Source organism: Tetrao urogallus (genome assembly GCF_951394365.1).
Source record: "Tetrao urogallus genome assembly, chromosome: 3".
Classification (NCBI taxonomy): Eukaryota; Metazoa; Chordata; class Aves; order Galliformes; family Phasianidae; genus Tetrao; species Tetrao urogallus.
In genome coordinates, this window is record NC_136815.1 from 68,697,100 (window position 1) to 68,716,972 (window position 19,873).

Genomic DNA, 19,873 nt, shown 5'->3' on the forward strand with positions numbered 1-19,873 from the left:
TTTTCTGTCAGCAGAATAGCCAGATTTCTTCTTGCAGAAGATCTGAAGTCACCTTTGAAATAAATGTGAATATTCTGCAAGTCAGGATTACATACCCAAATCTTATGTATATCATGAAAGACTAAGAAGGACTGAAAAAGATTAGTACACTTCTATGCCCTCATGTTAACCTTTCATATGTTGCAAATTATTTTAATGAACAGCGGAAAGAAGAGAAGGCAGTGATGTGTGGTGAGCTCCTACAAGGTTATCCAGCTGCTGAATAAAAAGTTTAACATTTGAGTATTATTATCACCATTACTCTGATCTTTACCATCCACACTGTACGGGTATTGCAATTTTCAAAGAAGGGAACAGAGAATTTGTCTCTAGACTTTAACTAACATTCAGGGAGCCATAAATTCCCCATTTTATTGAACTTAAAAAGGTATTTGGGACATAACATTTTGCGACTGAAGCCTTCAGAATTTAAACTTCAAACCAAGCTGTTGTTCCCCTCTATTGTAAAGAGCTTGTGCAGTTGATAATGGAACTTGTTGCACTTGTGAGCCATCATTCTATAAAATAAATGGCCTAGAAACTGAGCAGAAGTATTTCACAAGCAACCTTGAAAAAAATAATGCATGTCCCTCTGCAACTGTCCAGTACACATAGAAAGCTGAGCTAGTGAAGACAGACATGTAACAAACACGGTATTATATAAATCTATGGAAAGTTTGCTGATGTTACCACATGCTGGAAAACATGTATTACATGCAAGTTTTGCTCTTTTCCCATCTAATTCTCTCTTCCCCCTGTAAGTAGAAAGCAGGCAAAGGTTCACAGGTTTATTGCAGCTTTTCTGATACCTACTGGTCCACGCTCTGCTCGTGGTCCCCAACTCTCATGCAAACTCTTGTTTCAAAATGTATTTTACTGGAAATGCAGTCATATGTATTTAATGGTAAGACACCGTTTTAGTGTACGGAATGAAATTCTGCATAGTGACATTATCATGTCGTCAATCCAATCATTACACAAACTATTTCTCTTCTCCATAATGATCTACTAATGTTGAACCTCAAGATGGTAAAATGATACTGAAAAATCTCTTGAAAGAATAGAAAGTGCTGAAAATTTCCTCCACTCACTGCCTAGATATTAAAGCACATCAAGAAAGAACTACCTGTTCCACTTAAAAGCTGCAGCCCAGCACAGATCCCCATTCAGATCCCCACCTGGTCTAGAGATCCACTATGTTTCCATTCTTCCTACTCCAGACATTCCTGTACATTTGACACCACCATGAAAGAGCAACTCAGCTCTGCTTTTTCCATGTATATCGCTAGCAGTAATCATCAGTTTCCCAATCAGACAGCCTATTTTCATAAGCTATTTTTGCAGGGTTCTCTAAGGATCACTAAGTATGAGATCGATGTAACAGATGCTGGTGCTAACATGAAGGCACAAAAAGGGAAGAATATTGTCCTAGATGAAGTCTGCTCAGATTGCACTTTTGCTTGCTTTTCTGTACAAGAACTTTGCAGAATGGTCACGCTGAATAAGGAACAGAAAACACAAATTCCAGTAGGAAAAGGGTCTCACAACCTGAATTTCCATGGCAGTACGTTAACATCATACTCAGCAATTATAGTATCTATGAACATTCACATAATAATTACAGTATTCAACAGGCATTTTAAAGCAGTGTCTATACCACAGACAGGTGAGATAAAGGATACTCCACATTCTTTAATTAACAAACATCTGCTTCTCCAATCCCATGGTATCCGGAAACCTGGCTCTCAGTCTGTGCAGAAGATCACACTTCTACAGCAACACTCCATCACTGCACCCACTCGTCACAGTGAAGCACCTCTGATAATACCACAAATCTGCATGACCACTACAGCACATCTAGCACTTAACCACTGCAGCAGGAAGGTAGCAGAGCAGCATTACCCAAAGCCCTCTGCACATTCAGCCATCAGTTATTCAAAACAAACTACAAACTACATGAGAGACCTGAGGAGTTACAAAACTTTAGCTATGTCACACGAATGTCAGCATAACAAATGCTGGCCAGCACTAGGAACCTGGGGAACTTCTGACCCCAGATAGATACAAACACATCCATTTCTCCAAAACCTTTTCAAACTTTTCCTACAACTTTACTAGAAAAAAAACTTCTTGGAGTGGCAATTACATATCCCCTAAATTAAAAGGGGGAAAAAAAAAAACCACTCAACTCTACTGAATCCTACATTTCAGGAAACACAGTTAATCTACAGAAGAACCAGGTCCAAATCCATGCTGTGAAAGATGACAGATGACAAAAGCAGATACAAGCCAGTCTCTTACACTCAAAGGCAGTATGCTAGCTGTTAGACTATTAACTCAGTTTTACCTTCCAGCTCTCACTCGCCTCTTTGAGATCATCCACTTCACAGAGACAATTAAAAATATTTCTCAAAGATATGACAAACTACCTCTGAATGAAATAGAAAAATAGTTAAGCTCTTCTAGTATTCTAATCCACTATATATTTTTTTCAGGTGTATATGATTTTATCTCAGAGCCATGGGCATGTATAGGAATAAGACTGCCTTCCAATTAAGTTCTCTTATATTACTTTTTCTTTTTTAAAAAAGTAACGTACATTTTTAAAGTAACATTTTGCTTTTGGTTTGTGGCCCCCAAATAAATTCCTCTTTAGATAGTTTTAATGCTTCTGAGAGTGAAGTTGTATAAGTCTGCTACATCCCAACCTGCACAAGAAGAGTAGGTAATCTTACAAGCTGTGCTAAGAAAATACACTATACAAGAAAACCTGTGTTTTTCCTATAGGAGGAGCAATTTGGGAATCACTTGGTTCAGATGCTCTTTGTTTCATTTTTCCCTCTCCTACTCTCAGTAGCAAAGGTGTTTTTATTTGAAGCACTCCATTTCACTGCCTGCCACAGCCTTCTATCATCTGAGAAGCCAGCTAGGGGTAACTGTATTGCGCTGTCTGTTCCCAGCTTAAAGGTACAACACACTGCTCTAGCCATGGGCTCAGGAAAGGTAAATAACTTCAGATAGCTTCCAAGCTTTGCCCAGCTCTCAGCAGAGATGTTTCAGCCGGGAAGCTTGAATGACTGCATCCAGCCATTTGCAAATCTTTGTAGAGACATGCATCTGGAGAGTCTCAACCACCTGTGCTTTAAGAATTTTGGCTGAAAATTATGCATGTCAGCCCAGTAAACACAGCAGTAGCTGTTCTCCTGCACATAGTCTCCAGCATGCTCTAGCACTCTGTGAGAGCCTTCTCTGCCATGGCAGCAGGTATGTTGGCTGGCTTCTAGAAACGTCCTCACTTCGTGGCCATTTTGTGACCATATTTAAATGCCTCATTTAGTGCAATTCAGCCAGACCACAAATTCTTCTTGAAGAAACTACCAGTTTTAATCCTTTTTTCTTCTCAGATTTTATCATCCAAAGCTCTGTTTTCTAGCTTAGGCTGACTAGAGCTCTAGCATCTATTTTACGCTGATTTGCTGCACAAACCAGAAAATCTGTGCTTTTTTTTTTTTTTTTTTGTTTTTTTTTTTTTTGTTTTTTTTTTTTTTCAGAAAAGAAGTTACCTCCAGCTTTCTGGTGCTTTTCCCTCAGCTGGATATTTAGCAGCAGCAAGGAGCTTATGTGTGGCTGATTCTCTCAGCAAGGATGCCAAGATCCTTTCTGTTATTTTCTGCATTGCACATATACCTGCCGTTCTGGAAAAGTCTGGTAAAAATTGCATCTTCTTCACAGATAAAAACAAATTATATTCTTTACTTATCTCTTATGCTAAATTAGGAACCTTCCCTTGTACGATCAGCCTTACTTTACCTGTAAAATGCATTTGCTATAGCATGACCGTGATCTCAGGCTAAAAGATGCTTTTCTTTTCCAATACGCAAAGGTAATTAGCAGAGACTTTCCACAGCACCACACTCTCCACGAGCTTTGTACCTCACATCAGTAGTAAATTGCATTTACAGTGCCTCAGTCTGATTGGTTTCACTCACAGTAATTCACCTTTTTTTTTCCTCCATTCCATCCTGCTCATTCTTCTCCAAAGCTTGCAAGTCAAAGGGAGAATTCACCCTTTAGAAAGCAGTTTCTTGTCATGTTATACTTTATTTGATCAGGAATGTTAATAAATATTATTTCTGAAAATGTGGGGAAGTAATTGCTCATTTTTTCCTTATTCCTTCATGTTAACATGTACATTCATTAAATGCAATGATACCGTAACAACATATTTTATATGTAACTTTGTAGAAATAATTTCTCTTACTCCACCCCATCCCCTGCTTCTTGTTATACGTCTAGGCTGCAGATGGAACAGAAAAAAAAAAAATCACTAAAACTGTAAATTTTAGTGAAATAATATTCTTTACATAGCATACTTGCTTTTTTTCAGAATAATTTGGTTATGATTTTTCATGCATCAGCTATAAAGTTTCAGCTTCCCTGCTCAGCCTTCCTAATGGATAGCTGGAGCATTACAAGAGTATACCAGCTGAATCTGACTTAAAGAGAAACATGACAGCAGTAGTTCTTAAATGATGAATTTATTTTAAAATAATGTTTAAAAAAGTACATTAGAAACACCTACTCAGATGTTTTTACCTGATGTGTATAAGCATACCCTCGTGTAAATATATGGCAATACTGTCATGATGATGTCAGGAAGAAACAAGATGCATTTGAATCTATCTGACAACAAGCTTGTTTCAAGAAATAAGGAATATATTTAGCCTGATTTCAGAAGTTGTATATTACAAATATTATTTCAACTGTAAAATAGCCATACACGTTAGCACGTGAAATTCTTCATAGAAGACTTTGTGAATATAAATCATTTTACTTCATTTTCTTGTGCTGCGTAGCACAGTATTCTATTTTACAAGCAAAACTGCTGACAGTCGTGCAAGAAAAGGGCTGTAGAATCACACCTAGAGCAGTTTTCATAAATATACAATGACCTATTTTTGATCTTGTCTGAACTTATAGTGTCACTGTTTCTTCAGACCTGTCCTGGCATATTATAAAAACTTCAGTACGAAAACCTAGCCTCATTAAAGTAAAAAAAAAAAAAAAAATGTAGTTGCAAAATGTTTTCTGTGCATTCAACAGTATAAAACACAAATACAAATACAGATACTTTCTTGATTTCTTTGCTTCTTGATTTGTTTTAATTTTGTTCAGTGGCCATGTATTTAGGGAAAACAGTATGCAAAATTCTGCTGGAATAACTAAACCAGCCATGCATTTATGGGGCAGAAAGAACAGCACTGAAGAAAGCTTCCATTTCATCAGTGGAAATTACTGTGTGCAGGAGTCCGAGCATTCACGCAGACTAGTCACTACAGTTCCAATTTGCACAGTCTCTCCTCTCACAAGCTCCTGTTTTCAACTTATAGCAACAGGGTGGGAAGAAGTAAGGAACAGTTTGACCCTTCAACTGATCATTTCTTTGTAATGAGTACAAGGAGCGACAGAACTTTGCCCAGAACTCTCGAAACATCTAGGCAAAGGTCTAGAGCTTCTGGGCCTAAGGCTATAATCCTTTCAAATGGGATTTCCAATGACAAATATCCTGAAAGCAATGGCACATACAAATACTGCACAGCTACTGCATTTTCCACTTCAGCTATCGTAAAGATGAATGCATTATCTAATTCATATTTAAGTATAATAAACAGAAACTAATGTAAAATGCAAGTACCAAACCGAGCATTTCATTCAAATTGTCAATTTTTAAAGCTCCAAAAGTAAAATAAATAAATTTATAAATATATTTATATATGTAAACCTTGTGTTTCAAAGTGATTCATTCAGGTTTCATTTAGAGACTAAGATTAAGAAACTGAATCACGTTCCATAAAAAAAAAAATGGTCAATACCACAAGAATTATTTATCTAATTAATATAAATATAAAGGGTGTTCCTTCTGCACCGGTTACTGAACAATTCTACAATATCCACTATTTTCATAACATTACTTTGCCAAGGTATCCACATAAATATGGAATTCTGATATTTTTCTCAGGACTCTTATTTGCCTTTTAGCAAATATAAGTGAATCAGTCAATTAAAACAATAAGCAAAGCAATACATAAGCAAGTTTGGAGTTGTCTATTTTTGGTTATTGCAAGGTTAGCTGTCCGCAGGGAAAAGTACTAATGGGTTTCAATCAAGGAAGTCATTTTCATAATTGAAAATATAGACAAACAGCAGGTATAAATATTAATCTCTAATCAAATTCCTTTATGATTAACTCATTTACCTTTGAATCATATTCTTGTCATTGCTTATTTCAAGCTAAATTCCCATAAACATCAAGATAGATGAACCATCCCAAACACAGATTCTATGTTTTTCTACAGCTTTACAATAATCCTGTTTGATATTTTGTTCACTTGATTGACAAATCAATACCCCAACAGCCATCACATCACTGAATTATTTTATAGATCTGAGAAGAAAATAAATCATTTTTCAGGCACTAGAACAAATGTGAAAACCAGAAGAATTGGCTAGAGAAGCTGGTATTAAAATCATGTGAGGGAACAAAAGTAAAAAAAGCAGATGGATCTCAAGTGAGCCTATAACAAGGAAAATTACTGAAAAGATCAGCCAATGTTCAATCCGCAATGAAGCCTTGCTTAAGAATGCTCATTAGTAGTCACACAATCTTTTAATTTCATACTGATATTTCACTTTAGAGAGCATGATAGAAAGAGTTTATTTTAAATTTTAGATGCAGTTCACTTACTGTGAAATCTTGCCGCATATGGCAAACATATAAAATCCCTATTGTCATATTCCATACAGATGTCTAATTCAAAAATGGAGTGGCATTTGTGCTTCCTGTACTGTCAGCATTCTTCCCCAGCAGGGTTAGACAGCTGGAGATGCAGATGTTGATGGATCCCGTTCTTCAGTATACAGCTGCCCCCATGATCTGGCAGACAGCCTGAGCACCTGACCCCAAGGCTCCGAGTTCCTCTGGGGGGCAGATGAGCAGGAACACTGTCATGGGGCAGAACCCACTGACCAAATGTAACTCCTAAATGCTCACTGTACTGAGTTGTCCTCAAAAGGCAATGATCTTACAAAAAAAAAAAATAATAATAGAATAACAAATCACAGCTATGAGAAATAATGTAGTTGTGTATGATGTCAGCACATCGTTCAAACAAGGAATATTTTCAGTGTGGCTGCCTTGAAATAAATCCAAAATAAGACCTGAACCAGTGATTTAATACAGAAATCTCACATATATGTCTAACCCCAGATACTTCAAAGCACATCTAACTTTACTAAATAAAATTATTAACATATTTTGACATGATTTATAGCTCACAGACATGACAACAGAAGTATCATATTGTACCATCTGGAACGAGTAAAACAATACATGTCAAAAGAGATAAGAATACCTACTAAAACTGGGGAAGGGAAAAGGTAGTAGAAAAACCAGGACAGTCAAAATAAAGGCAACTTATTTCCCAAAAGACTGGATAAACTTATCAGAATAAAACTTGAAGCTACTTTAACTATTATTCTTAGTTCAGAACAGGAGTACCTCCTTATGCTTCATCTAAACAGCATCTCTGAAACATTTAGGAGCAACAATCCTCATCTTAAATTGAGCTCAACAGTGCTTACCAGGCAAGCACTGTCCCTCTGTGTCCTCAGTCATTTATGAGAGCACCCCTACAAGCTTCCTACACTTGCTCAGGCTTCTCTCCAACCACTGTTCTCCTTGTAAGATCCTCAAGACCTTTCCTTTCCCTTTGATTCTTTATATATTTCAGAATTCTGATTTTTTTTTTTTTTAATAAAAAAATAAAATCTAGCAAAGATCTAGTTTCATAAATCTAAAAAAAATATCCAACACTACCCTAGGGACCAGGGGAACAGAACTTTTTGCCAGTTCTTTCCATAATTCAGCAGCTGGGTACATCCTTTAACAGCACTGTGGCAAAAGTTCCCTAGAGCTCAGTGCATCTTAAAGTTTTATCTCCCACATCAAGTGGACCCAAGGCTACTGAGCCATTTTCTCTCAATCTCAGTTCAAGTGTTTTTAATTTCATAGGTCAACAAGCAGTGTCAGGGTACAATATGGACCACACAGTGTCCTCAGATGACATATTGATGTTACGCAAAGAGGTGTAAGCTGAAATCTTTGCCAACACTTAAAATTACCCAATAGAATCTATGTCCATTACTCTGGTAGAATTGTTTAATCAATCTCTGCAGTACTGGAAAACGCAATCCTCTTTGTATCCCAGAAGACCTGTCTTTAAGCTTACTCCTAAGACATAGATGGTATACAAGTTGTGGCTGCACTCACATTAGTTATCATAGGTCAGGACAGACAACAAACATACATATCACTGTCTATAACCAAAACCTAATAATCATATTTGCAGATCCTGTATTACAGATAGAATGGGGACATGTCTTTCAAAGCATATTCCAAATATTTTCTAAATTGTTAAACACTGCAGCACCACTGAAGCCTTTGATCAGGAACTGCTTGTAGCCAACTCTCCACTCAGGCAAGACAACAACAGATTGAAGACAATCTGCTTTCATTCTCCATATTTTCTGCTTTCATTTTCTGTACAGTCAGTCATTTTTGCATTTATTTAATACAGACATCACAGACATTGGAAAAGGCTACTTCTCAAGGAGAGCCCATGTTTCCCTGCCGTAAGCACTGACTTGTGGTGTGTGACTTGTCACACTGCTTTATTCCAGAATCAGCTGAAGCATGCCATGGTCTTATATACAGACTAGATATTTCGAAAGCAGAAGCTTGGTTTCCCTTCAAACATGATACTTCGTGATTACTCTTCTGCAGATGCATTAGTTTGCTCATGCTCAAGAAAAAACACAGGTACCAGCTTCTTAAAAAAAGGCATTTCCACAATTACTTCTGGGGTATGTAACAGTCTGGTTGCACACCACACATACCAGGAAAATTTAGCAGTCGATCACTCAAAAAGAGATAAATTATATCACTATAAAATCCTCATCAGCAATTTCTTGAATATCTGCAGTGAAACAAATGCACATACCTTTTGAAATCATCTCTATTTCTCATGAGAACAAATGCACTTATATTTTATATCCAGGTGATTCAGGCTTTCCCTCTATCTCAGAAACAAAACAAGTGTTTGTTATCTAAAAAAAATGAGGAAGTTTGCTCCAGTGGTAGTGAAAAATTTCAGTACCTATTTGTCTTTGCTGCAAAATCAGAAGAGAAAATTACAGTAAGCACACAAGATATGCTGCCTAATATGCAAAGGTAGGAAACTAAAACCCTAAGCTTCTGCAGCTAGATGGATGTTTTCAGATTCATTTGCCTGGAAATAAACTTGTGCTTGTATTTTAATACTGATCCAAAACAATGACAGATACAGCAAATAAATGACAAAGCCTTTGCCTGGCTTTCTTCTTCATACTCACATGCACAGATAAAGACAAGGCAGTTGCAAAGACCTGCCAATTTGCCAATATTTTGCCTCACTTGGACTCATTCTAAACTTAGATGACACATTTCAGCAGTAGTGAAGGGCATATGAAATTACAAGTTCTGGAAACAAAAAACTCCATGCTACTTAGAAGCCAATTTTAAATGATTAACGGAGATGAGCAGAAGAGAAGTCATACATCAACTGTCTTCCTCAAATGCACCCTGTATAGTTTTGTGGTGGGATCTGCAGAACATCACAAAGGAAAAAAAACACAATCAAATACATATGTAACTAGTCTAATGTAGGCAAAAAATCCCATGTATAGAAAGACTATTCACAATGAATATTGAAAGAGAACATGCCCAAATGCAACCAAAGACAGATTTAGAAAATTTGCCATCGTATGTGTTAACATGCAGGGGTATCTATGAACACTATTTTAGCAGCTTTCCCCCCCTAAAGGAAATGAAATACACGTCATTCCCTAAAGGAAATGAAATGCCTGCTAGTAGCTCATTTCCCCACAGATACACTATTGAGAGAAGATAAGAATACATGCAATCTAACATATTTCATCTAGTTTGAGGAAACCCCTGTAAACTACATGTAGAAGAGGTCAGTGGGTTACAGATTGGACACGTGAAATTATGGCATTCATCTTTAGCTTCCAATAAAGTTGCAAGTTTAATCAGAAAAATACAGTTCTGTGTGTAGACAACAATACAAAATGAGAACACTAATAATATCACACATAAAGAAATGCTCACCTCAGTCCCCTATGAAAAAGTTTTATGAATACTAGTTGTTTCTTTTGCTTTCAAGACCTCCAGGAATAATTTGCAGAAGTCTTACCAGCACCAAAAGTAATTCTAACCTATCTGCTATGGTTATCCATTTTTCATTCACATGACTCAGATGCACATATGAAGAGCCCAAGCATAAATAATGTTTTGGTGGATGATGCAAGCAATTGTTATTTTCTAATTGATACTACAACTGGCATAAATATTTTATCTTTTTATAAAAATATCATAGATTGTCTAAAAAATTAAAAAGTATTAGAAGTATTAAGTATTAAAAATTTTCATGTATATTTTCAACATATACAACAGTTCAACTCAGTATTCTGCCTATCATTCAGCCATTAATGACACATAAAGCTGAAATATCATTTGTAGGAAGTATTTCAGATGTACTTGAAACATGCAAACACCAGTAAGCATCTCCTTTGTATTAGCCATTCTCCAAAGCAACTCTTATTCCTGGCAATTTGTAAATCCCATCTTGCCTTTACTTACCTGAAAGTCTCATTAGCAGTTAATAAATAAATAAATAAAATCAGCTTTATGCTCTTACATTTAAAGTTAAATGAAAACCTCAAAAAAAAAAAACTTCTTAGCTTAGAATTTGGTGCTTTTGCAACAAACTGGGAAACAAAATTGCCTTTAAAAATGGACTTAGAGGTGTCTGGGTTTTCAACAGAAAAATGTACAGACTCAACATGAGGATAAAATCTCAGGAGAGTTACATAACTACAGAAGCAAGTGGAAGGGGTAATTTTCAAAGTGGTAACAGCCTCCACAGCTAGAAGATTAAAGTGAAAGGTGAGATGAAATTCTTAATGTATTTACAGGACACATCCATATAAAGATGCCACAATTGTTATAAAAGATTATATAAGCCAGCTTGTATCAGCATACATTTTTCCTTCATCCATAAAATAAACTTTACAAATGTATCAGCAAACTATTTGAGGATTAGGAAAGGAGGTGCAAAAATCTTTGAATTTAGAATCACTCTTTTCCAAGATTAAAAAAAAACTTCAAAAACTACATTTGTTACAGTCAACTTCTACATATTGCCAAAGTCCCACTATTAATTCTGATACTGTCTAGATATCATAATTTAAAATACTTTTTTTTCTTCCTGAGTTATTTACTGTAGGACTACTATTTTGACTTCTGATTTTGTATTTTAAGAAATATGTGAGAGTTCTCAGAAAATTCAGCTTTCACCTTAGGCAATGTTTTTTTTTAGGCAATTTTTTACTGTTACTTTAGGTGAGTGATAAAAAAAAAAAACCTCAAATGAAAACTACATAGATTCAGGCTTTCAATAATAGAAGAAAGCCTACATGGTTACTATGCTGAACCGAGATGTATAAAATATTTGTCATTCTACAACTGTAGCCCAATGAGGGCTTCTTTCCTAATCCATAATCACCATTCACACATTGTTCTGACAGTCAGCTTTGAACAAATTGACTTCTAGGCTTCTCCAGCAAGAGCTTTAAAGGGCTTTCACTCTTTGTATTCTTCTTTATTCTCCCACACAGAGAAAACTGCTGAGACACATCAAATACCAGTTTGTTATAGACACTATCGTATTGAACTTGCTTACTCAAACAGGCTTTTTCTATAAAGTACAGAAAACAGAATCATGGCATGTTGGATGACATCTTTGATGCATCCACAATGGGCAACAATGGCTCGTTATCTTGTGTTAGATACACATCCTGTCTGAGGCAATCTATTAACATTTTAACTCTCACTTTTACAAGGGATTAACTTTCACTAAAGAAATGAAAACAGAAACCTTTCAATGAATGAACTCTGTTATGCATTTCTATTATGAGAATTTAAAATTCAAACATCTATTTTTCTTTTTAAAAAGGTTATCTATCATTCATAAACTATTTCCCAGGTACCCAATTTAAAAAAAAAAAAAAAAGCAGCATCTGTATATATTTGATACATATTTGCTTTTTTTTTTCTCTCCCACAACTGTATAAACACAGATTCATTATTGTACTCCATTCACTTCTTGAAAGATTTCCCATTACACAGTTGTTTCTGATAAAAATGCAATGTCTGATCAAATTACAAAATAATATCTTACCTGAAAAAACTCTTTCAAGGATACATATAATGAAAATTGTAAAGATGACATACATAGATGGACTTGGGTGGACTGTTCGACAGACAAAGAACTGATTGTGAGATCGTACCCAGAGAGTGGTGGTGAACGGCTCATCATCCAGATTGGAGATCAGTGGTGAGTAGTGTCAGTACTGGAACTAATGCTTTTTAACATCTTCATCAGTAACATAGATGTGGGATCAAGTGCACCCTCAGCAAGTTTGCAGATGACACAAAGATGTGTGGTCTGGCCAACAAGCCCAAGGGATGGAATTCCATTCAGAGAGACAGACAGGCTTAAGCATTAGGCCTGGGAGAATATCATGAGGTTCAAGAAAGCCAAGTGCAAGGTATTGCACCTGGATTATGGGCAACCATGACTATCAGTACAAGCTGGGAGATTTAAAGAAAGAACACAGCCCTGTTAAAAAGGACTGGGGGGAACTGGTGGACAGGAAGTTGGATATGAGCCAGCAATGTGCCCTCACAGCCCAGAAAGCCAATTATGACAAACTCCAGTGGCTACTTAAGCGTAACAGATGGGTAAAAATTATTTATATTAAAAAAAAAAATAAAATGAAGTGTATCAATGATCAAGATTAATTTATAACCATTCCCTTTCTTTCCTGAAACATGCTATAAGAAAGATTAAACTGATGAATCAAGACAAAGCAAAGCAGAAATATAAACAAAATAAAGAGTTTCAGAAGTTTAATTGAAAACTGAAAAAAAAATGCAAATTGTAACAAAGATCCTCACTTTTTTGCTGGAAGTACCTGCTGCACATGAGGAACAGCCAGCAATTTTCCTCATCCTTCATACATACAGTAATGAGAATAAAGTTCAAGCAATGTTTTAAAATAATTAAACAACAAGTGTACAGGTTACAGTGTTTCCAGACCTTTCATATTTTTATTATTCTACACTGAAAATACTGTACAACTAGCACTTCACCATGCACCTTTTCTTCCAGATGTGAAAATAACTAATTAGCCTGTGAAACATCTGCATGTTTTCAGAAAGGCTTCTTCATGCATCATAATCAAATAAGCAACATAAACAGAAAAATTAAACCGTTTTTATGCATTAGACAACTTTGTGAAGAAAAAATGCTGCAAGAACAACTCTGTCAGTTCATAAAGTGTCAAAGCATTCAATCATTCAGCAAACAAATGCTTACTAGCCATAAGATTTTAATGAATAAAACCACAGCATGCCTTACTTCTCCTGCAAAATTCCATCATTCTGTTACTCAAGGATTTCATATCATTTTAACCATTTCTCATTGTTTCCCTACCTCTTTCAACCACAACAGAGTTTAAAGTTTAAAAGATTTGGAACTTCAAATGCTGCATTTGGTAACATCCTCTAATCCTATAGCCATTCTGTAGAGATGTAAAAGACTCAGGTTCCACTTTAAAACATTTATTTACTACGAGTGACTGAGAACACATATACCCTAAGGTTTCAGAAATTGAGGCTTACTTCTGTTCTTCTTTGGGCAAATCCTATGACACCTGTGGATGACAGCATTCACAAACTAGGATTCTGTACTTTTCTAGAGTATACGAAATGTTTGTAAACTTCTATGAATCATTTGGTAAATACAGTTTTGGATTTAGGTGTTTCAAGTTCATAGTTGATAAAATCTGGTGAATCCTGAACTTTCCCATGGAAGGTTATGCTTATTTTAACTAACAGTGCTTTCACACTTTCTAGTGTGAGACTTTCAGAGATTGCCTATCTTAGCTTTCTCCAAAAATACTATGGCTAGTTGTGGAATCATACTTGGAATTGTAGGACTTCCTACAATTAATCCCCACTGATGGTGGAAGTGGTAATCACGGTGCTGATCTGGAGGGAGGTACCTGAAGGGACTTACTTTTGTTACTGCATGATCAATGACAACCTTCCTACTTTCCCTGGAGGACTGCAGGATGACCTAAATGTAATACACATTATTCCTGCTCTACTTGCATCAAAACAAAGGCTTCAGATATCTCTCAGCTCACTTAGAGCTGCCATAACAGACACATTTCCCAGCCTGGAAGAATCCGAGGAAATACATCTTCTGATGTATTGTATGTAGGACAGCCCTAGAACACACTAACAGGCACAAATGGAAAGCATAGGGGAAGAAAAGGAAGAGGTTTGTGAAGGACAAGTATGGAAGAGTCATAATGATAATACAAAAACAGGAAGAAAATTTAGAAACATGGAATAGGGATAGAAAATATGCTAGTAAGAAAAAATACTGGCATACTTTGTTTTTTAGAAATGTAATCCGAAACTGTTGTAGGAAAAAACAAACCAATGATGTTACAGCATTAACAGGCTTCTGTACATTCAGACGACAAAAACTTAGTAGTCCAGCAGAAAATCAACATCAGGGTTTCTGTCCTAGTATGAAATCACCATGGGGGTGATGTTTGAATAAGCAGTTACACGTTTCTGTAGAGTACAGATTTCTCCCACTGTAGTGACCTGAGTCTATTGATACTTACCCTAACAGAGGAAAGCTAGGTTAAACACTGAAAGAAAAAACCAACGAAGCCAAAGCAAGGAACACCACTCAGAAGATTGAGAGAAGATGAGATAGCAGATATGTGATAAATTCAGCATGGAAGTTTCATAAAGAAATAAACTGATCAGGAATTATCACTTGGCTTTGACACCTAAGTGCCTCTTAAAAGCTTTTAGTTTCTAGTTCCAAGCTTCAACAAGTTTTAAACAGCAGATAGCTGCCTTTTATACAAAACTTGGATTCTATTATCTTTGTTCACATTATATTACTTCATTGAAAATCTGCTGTTTAATTTACCTAATTTTTCTACAGTAAGTATGAAAGAAGCTTTTAGTTTATCATTATTTTAAAAACACATTTCATCCTTAATAATAATACATTCTGCAGACAGAACCTTTAACAAAGTCCACAATCCAAACTTAGAATATTTTCCTAAGAGAAATAATCCTTTTTTCCAGTTTCTTTTTTTTTTTTTTTTTTTTTTTTTTTTTTTTTTTTAAATAGATCCATGCTAACAAAAATCCCAGCAGAAAGTAAAGCAACATCAGGTCTGTATGGCCTGGGACAAACACTAATCTAGAATTAAAATGGATTATATGACTTATATAATACAGCAAAGAGGACAAAAATAGCTGAATATTTGTCTGTGGCTAAAAGCTTATGAATATATCGCAATTATGTGCTCTAAAACATTCGCCTAACCTATATAAGACAAAGAAAACACTTAACATACCTGTATTAGAGAGAGATCCTCGAGTTGCAACCTGAAGAGGTAGTTTCTAGAGTTCAAAAATAAAAGAAAAAAATAGATAAAAATTTCATTAAATTGTTACTAGCATTTAAAAAAGGGTATAATTAATGAATATTAAAGAAAGAAAAAATGAAAACATGACTGGGACTCAGGATTATTAAGTCTTTGATGGACTGTCATCAAAACACTGCGCTTTGGCTAAAGATTTATGGCAATCTCCATAACTGATTTTCAGCTTAAAACTATATATGAAGTGGATATTTACACTGCACATATGGATTTCTGGACCATACAGTCCAGTCCTCCATTAGAATTAACTGGATGAAACACAGTTCTTCAGCAGATTCATATTACCAGCATTAATTGTCTAAACAAGAATAAAACAGCATGTAGGTTAGATCTATTTCTCTTAGCAAAACAGGAACCTTAGCTCAGCCACAGATATGTACAGTTTGAAGCAAAGGAACCCATTACAACAAAATCTCTACATAAACCACAAAATCTTATTTTTCATGCTATTTAGAGCCATTCTGCCTTTTCCAAAGTGACTATAGAGTAATCCTTTTAAGGAAAAAAAATTTAAAAAAAATAAATTTTTGAAAATAGAAAATGTAAACATGACTAATTTTTGTTTATTCACAACAAATGTGTAAGATTATTTTAACAGGTTTCAAAAAATTCATTTGAACAAAGTGAACAAAAATAGATAGTAAAGCAACAATTCAATTTAAACTTTGAATTTAAATATTTGCAACAATCGCAAAGGATCAGCAATATTACACTCTGAAATGGGTAGAAGTATAATTTAAATTGAAATCTGGACATGTTTTTTGACATAACAATTCTGATTCTTTCCAAACAGGCATGAGATATTTCTAATGGGCACAGACATTGAGGACCTGTATTTTAAATGAGCCTTAGAAAAAGCAGCCTACGCCTAAACGACTCAAAATGTTATTTATTAAATCACATATCTGTGAAACACAACTGCTATCCCAGTCAGCTCTGTTTGTTGCCGGCAGTTCGCATGCATCTATATTTATGTATTGAGTCGTATGTGGTCACATATACACATATGGTCTTCTTAAATTGTGTGTGTATAGCAAACAAGGGAAATCAACTCTCCCTTTAAAAAAATTTATATATATATATATATATATAATATTATATTATATATAAATATATATTTTATATATATATAAAAATATTACTACAATGCCCGTGTTTGAGTCACAAAGAGACTTGAAAACAAAGAAAAGGGTACAGTGTTTACATAGAGAGCTTCATCCTCAAGAGCAAATTAACTTTAAAGACTTCCATTGAAAGTCAGGAAATGATGCATATAGTTTTCTAAACCATCTGTACTATCTCTGTAAAGACAAAAATTACCTTTATATTTTTATCTTGTTCAGATATAGTTAACAAGGAACATGCATATACTAAGATGGGTTCATACCTCATTGCATATATGGAATTGCTTCCATCAACCACCATTGATCGTGCTTCTTTCACTAGATATCAAAGCTAAGAAACCTGCTGCTTCATCGCTGTTGCAAATCTTTCTTTCATTTACAGGAGAAGGACAACTTTTTTTCTTCCAGAGAAGTTGAACTGCATCCACAGCAGGTATAAATTGTTTTCTTAACTCAGTGGTATCAGAATCACATCTCACTCTACAAATAAATGGATTCGCTGTTCTAGGATATATGAGCACAGTCTCATCTCACACTTCTATTTTTCAGGTCAGTACTTCCATACAGTGTCATGTCAGCTCCTATGGGTACTTCGTCTTGAGGTAGCTACTGAATCTTTATAACTGATGTGGCATCACAGAACAATGATTGAGGAATATTGTATTAATAATGATGAATTTCTATGGTGTTTCAATATGACATCATTTCAACTTATTAAAAAGTGATCCAAATTGGAAAATAAATAAATAAATAAATAAAAATGCAGTCCTAGTGAAAAAGGAGGGCTGAAAGTCATTGTGTTCATAAGAAAATGACATTTATGCCCCATGCAGTAGAGCACAATACTTCTCCCAGTAATACACCCAGCAAAATTACAAATATTGATCCAGTAAGTGTTTGAAAGAATAAAATATCCATGTTCGTGTGAATGAATCAAGAGCCAGAGCTAATTACTGTACATTTCCACATTTTCCAACTATATGTGGCTGCCAACAACCTATTACATTTCTCAGTTTAGTAAAACCAGTTAAAATAAAAAGAAGGAAATCAAAGTGCAGTAAATTGCAAAAGCATTAAAACTTGTAACATGAAGGCAGATTGGGCAAATGGATAGCACAGAGTGAATGTTACAACATTAATAAAGTGAGGACAATTAGCAAATTAGCACTTGGTTTGCAATCAAAACTATTCCTACAAAAACATCACAGAATCACAGAATCACAGAATCACAGAATCACAGAATCACAGAATCACAGAATCAAGAATCACAGAATCACAGAATCACAGAATCACAGAATCACAGAATCACAGAATCACAGAACTGTAGGGGTTGGAAGGGACCTCCAGAGATCATCGAGTCCAACCCCCCTGCCAAAGCAGGTTCCCTACACCAGGTCGCACAGGTAGGCATCCAGGCAGGTCTTGAACATCTCCAGAGAAGGAGACTCCACCACCTCCCTGGGCAGCCTGTTCCAGTGCTCCGTCACCCTCACTGTAAAGAAGTTCTTGCGCATGTTTGTGCGGAACTTCCTATGCTGCAGTTTCCAGCCGTTTCCCCTTGTCCTGTCTCCACTCACCACTGAAAACAGTCTGGCCTCGCCATTCTGCCCCCCACACCTTAGATATTTATAGACCTGGATCAGGTCCCCTCTCAGTCTTCTCTTCCCAAGGCTGAACAGACCCAGTTCACTCAGCCTTTCCTCATAGGAGAGATGCTCCAGGCCCTTCACCATCTTCGTGGCCCTCCGCTGGACTCTTTCCAAGAGATCCTTGTCTTTTTTGTACTGGGGAGCCCAGAACTGGACGCAGTACTCCAGATGAGGCCTCACCAGGGCAGAGTAGAGGGGGAGGATCACCTCCCTCAACCTGCTGGACACGCTCTTTTTAATGCACCCCAGTAAGCCATTGGCCTTTTTGGCCACAAGGGCACACTGCTGGCTCATGGCCAACCTGTCATCCACCAGGACACCCAGGTCCCTTTCCACAGAGCTCCCCTCCAGCAGGTCATCCCCCAACCTGTACTGGTGCATGCAATTATTCCTCCCCAACATCTCCACCTCTGTAAAATTACTAAGTCTATATTTACCGCTATACATATAACAGTTTAACATATGAGAACTCATTAGAAAGGGTTATATCTGAGAAAAATCTAAATAAATAAATGTAAGAGTAAAAAAAACACACTGAAAATATGGTACTAATAACTTTGCCAGCCCAAAGGAAAAGCCAGCGCTAACTTTCTTGCTATATGCAATCATTAGGCCTCTCATGAGACAGGTCACAGTGATTATTTAGAGATGTTAAGTTTATGCCTGGGATTGATATTTTCTAATCTGTTTTGATTCACTGTGCTGCATATATACTTCAAAGGCAACAATGGACGTAAAATAAAACTGTTCAAGCGCATTTCTGAAACACAGCTATAGACCTTTTAGCATGTAGGTCCGTCTCTTGTCCAAGTATGGTGGTAATAAAAGTAAGACCAATACAACTTCACATGTTGGAATTCAACTGATTTTACATTGTCTGTAATTGGTAAATTTGTTTCCATTTTGCATTTAATGAATGAAGAAAATGAAAATGTTACATAAATCTGCAAGGAGAAAGACACTGTAATGAGAAAAAACCCATAACTGCAAGAAAATGTGCGATCCTATATTACTTTAGACCCTCAACAGACAAACTTGCTTTACATTCTCAGTACTGAACAACTTTCCTGGTTGCGCTACCAAGCAGAATTGGTTAATCATGAGGCTGCTTAAACACAATAACAAAGACATCAACTGGCACCAGTGGGAACCTGAATGAAGCACTACAAAAAGCAATCACTAGTCCCCATGTACTTCAATTTATTGCAGTGAATGCATCCTGCACGACTTCAAGTAAAAGGATAAAATTTATCTGCTACGTGTTTCATGTTCCAAGTCCATGTCAAAATCAACTGAAAACCCATCCACTACGGAGCGTAAAGAGTGTTAACAATGGTTGTG

At 36.0% G+C, this 19,873-nt stretch overlaps 1 protein-coding gene across 1 annotated transcript in view; it reads right to left on the reverse strand.

Moving 5' to 3' along the window:
* The window catches only part of SEMA5A (semaphorin 5A), a gene marked incomplete at both ends in the record, with an annotated part of 216,220 nt that overhangs the window by 164,828 nt on the left and 31,519 nt on the right, over positions 1-19,873 (reverse strand). The window contains one exon of the mRNA XM_079533089.1: positions 15,673-15,718. Coding sequence (XP_079389215.1) covers positions 15,673-15,718 — 46 coding nt within the window. The remainder of the gene's footprint in view (positions 1-15,672; positions 15,719-19,873) is intronic.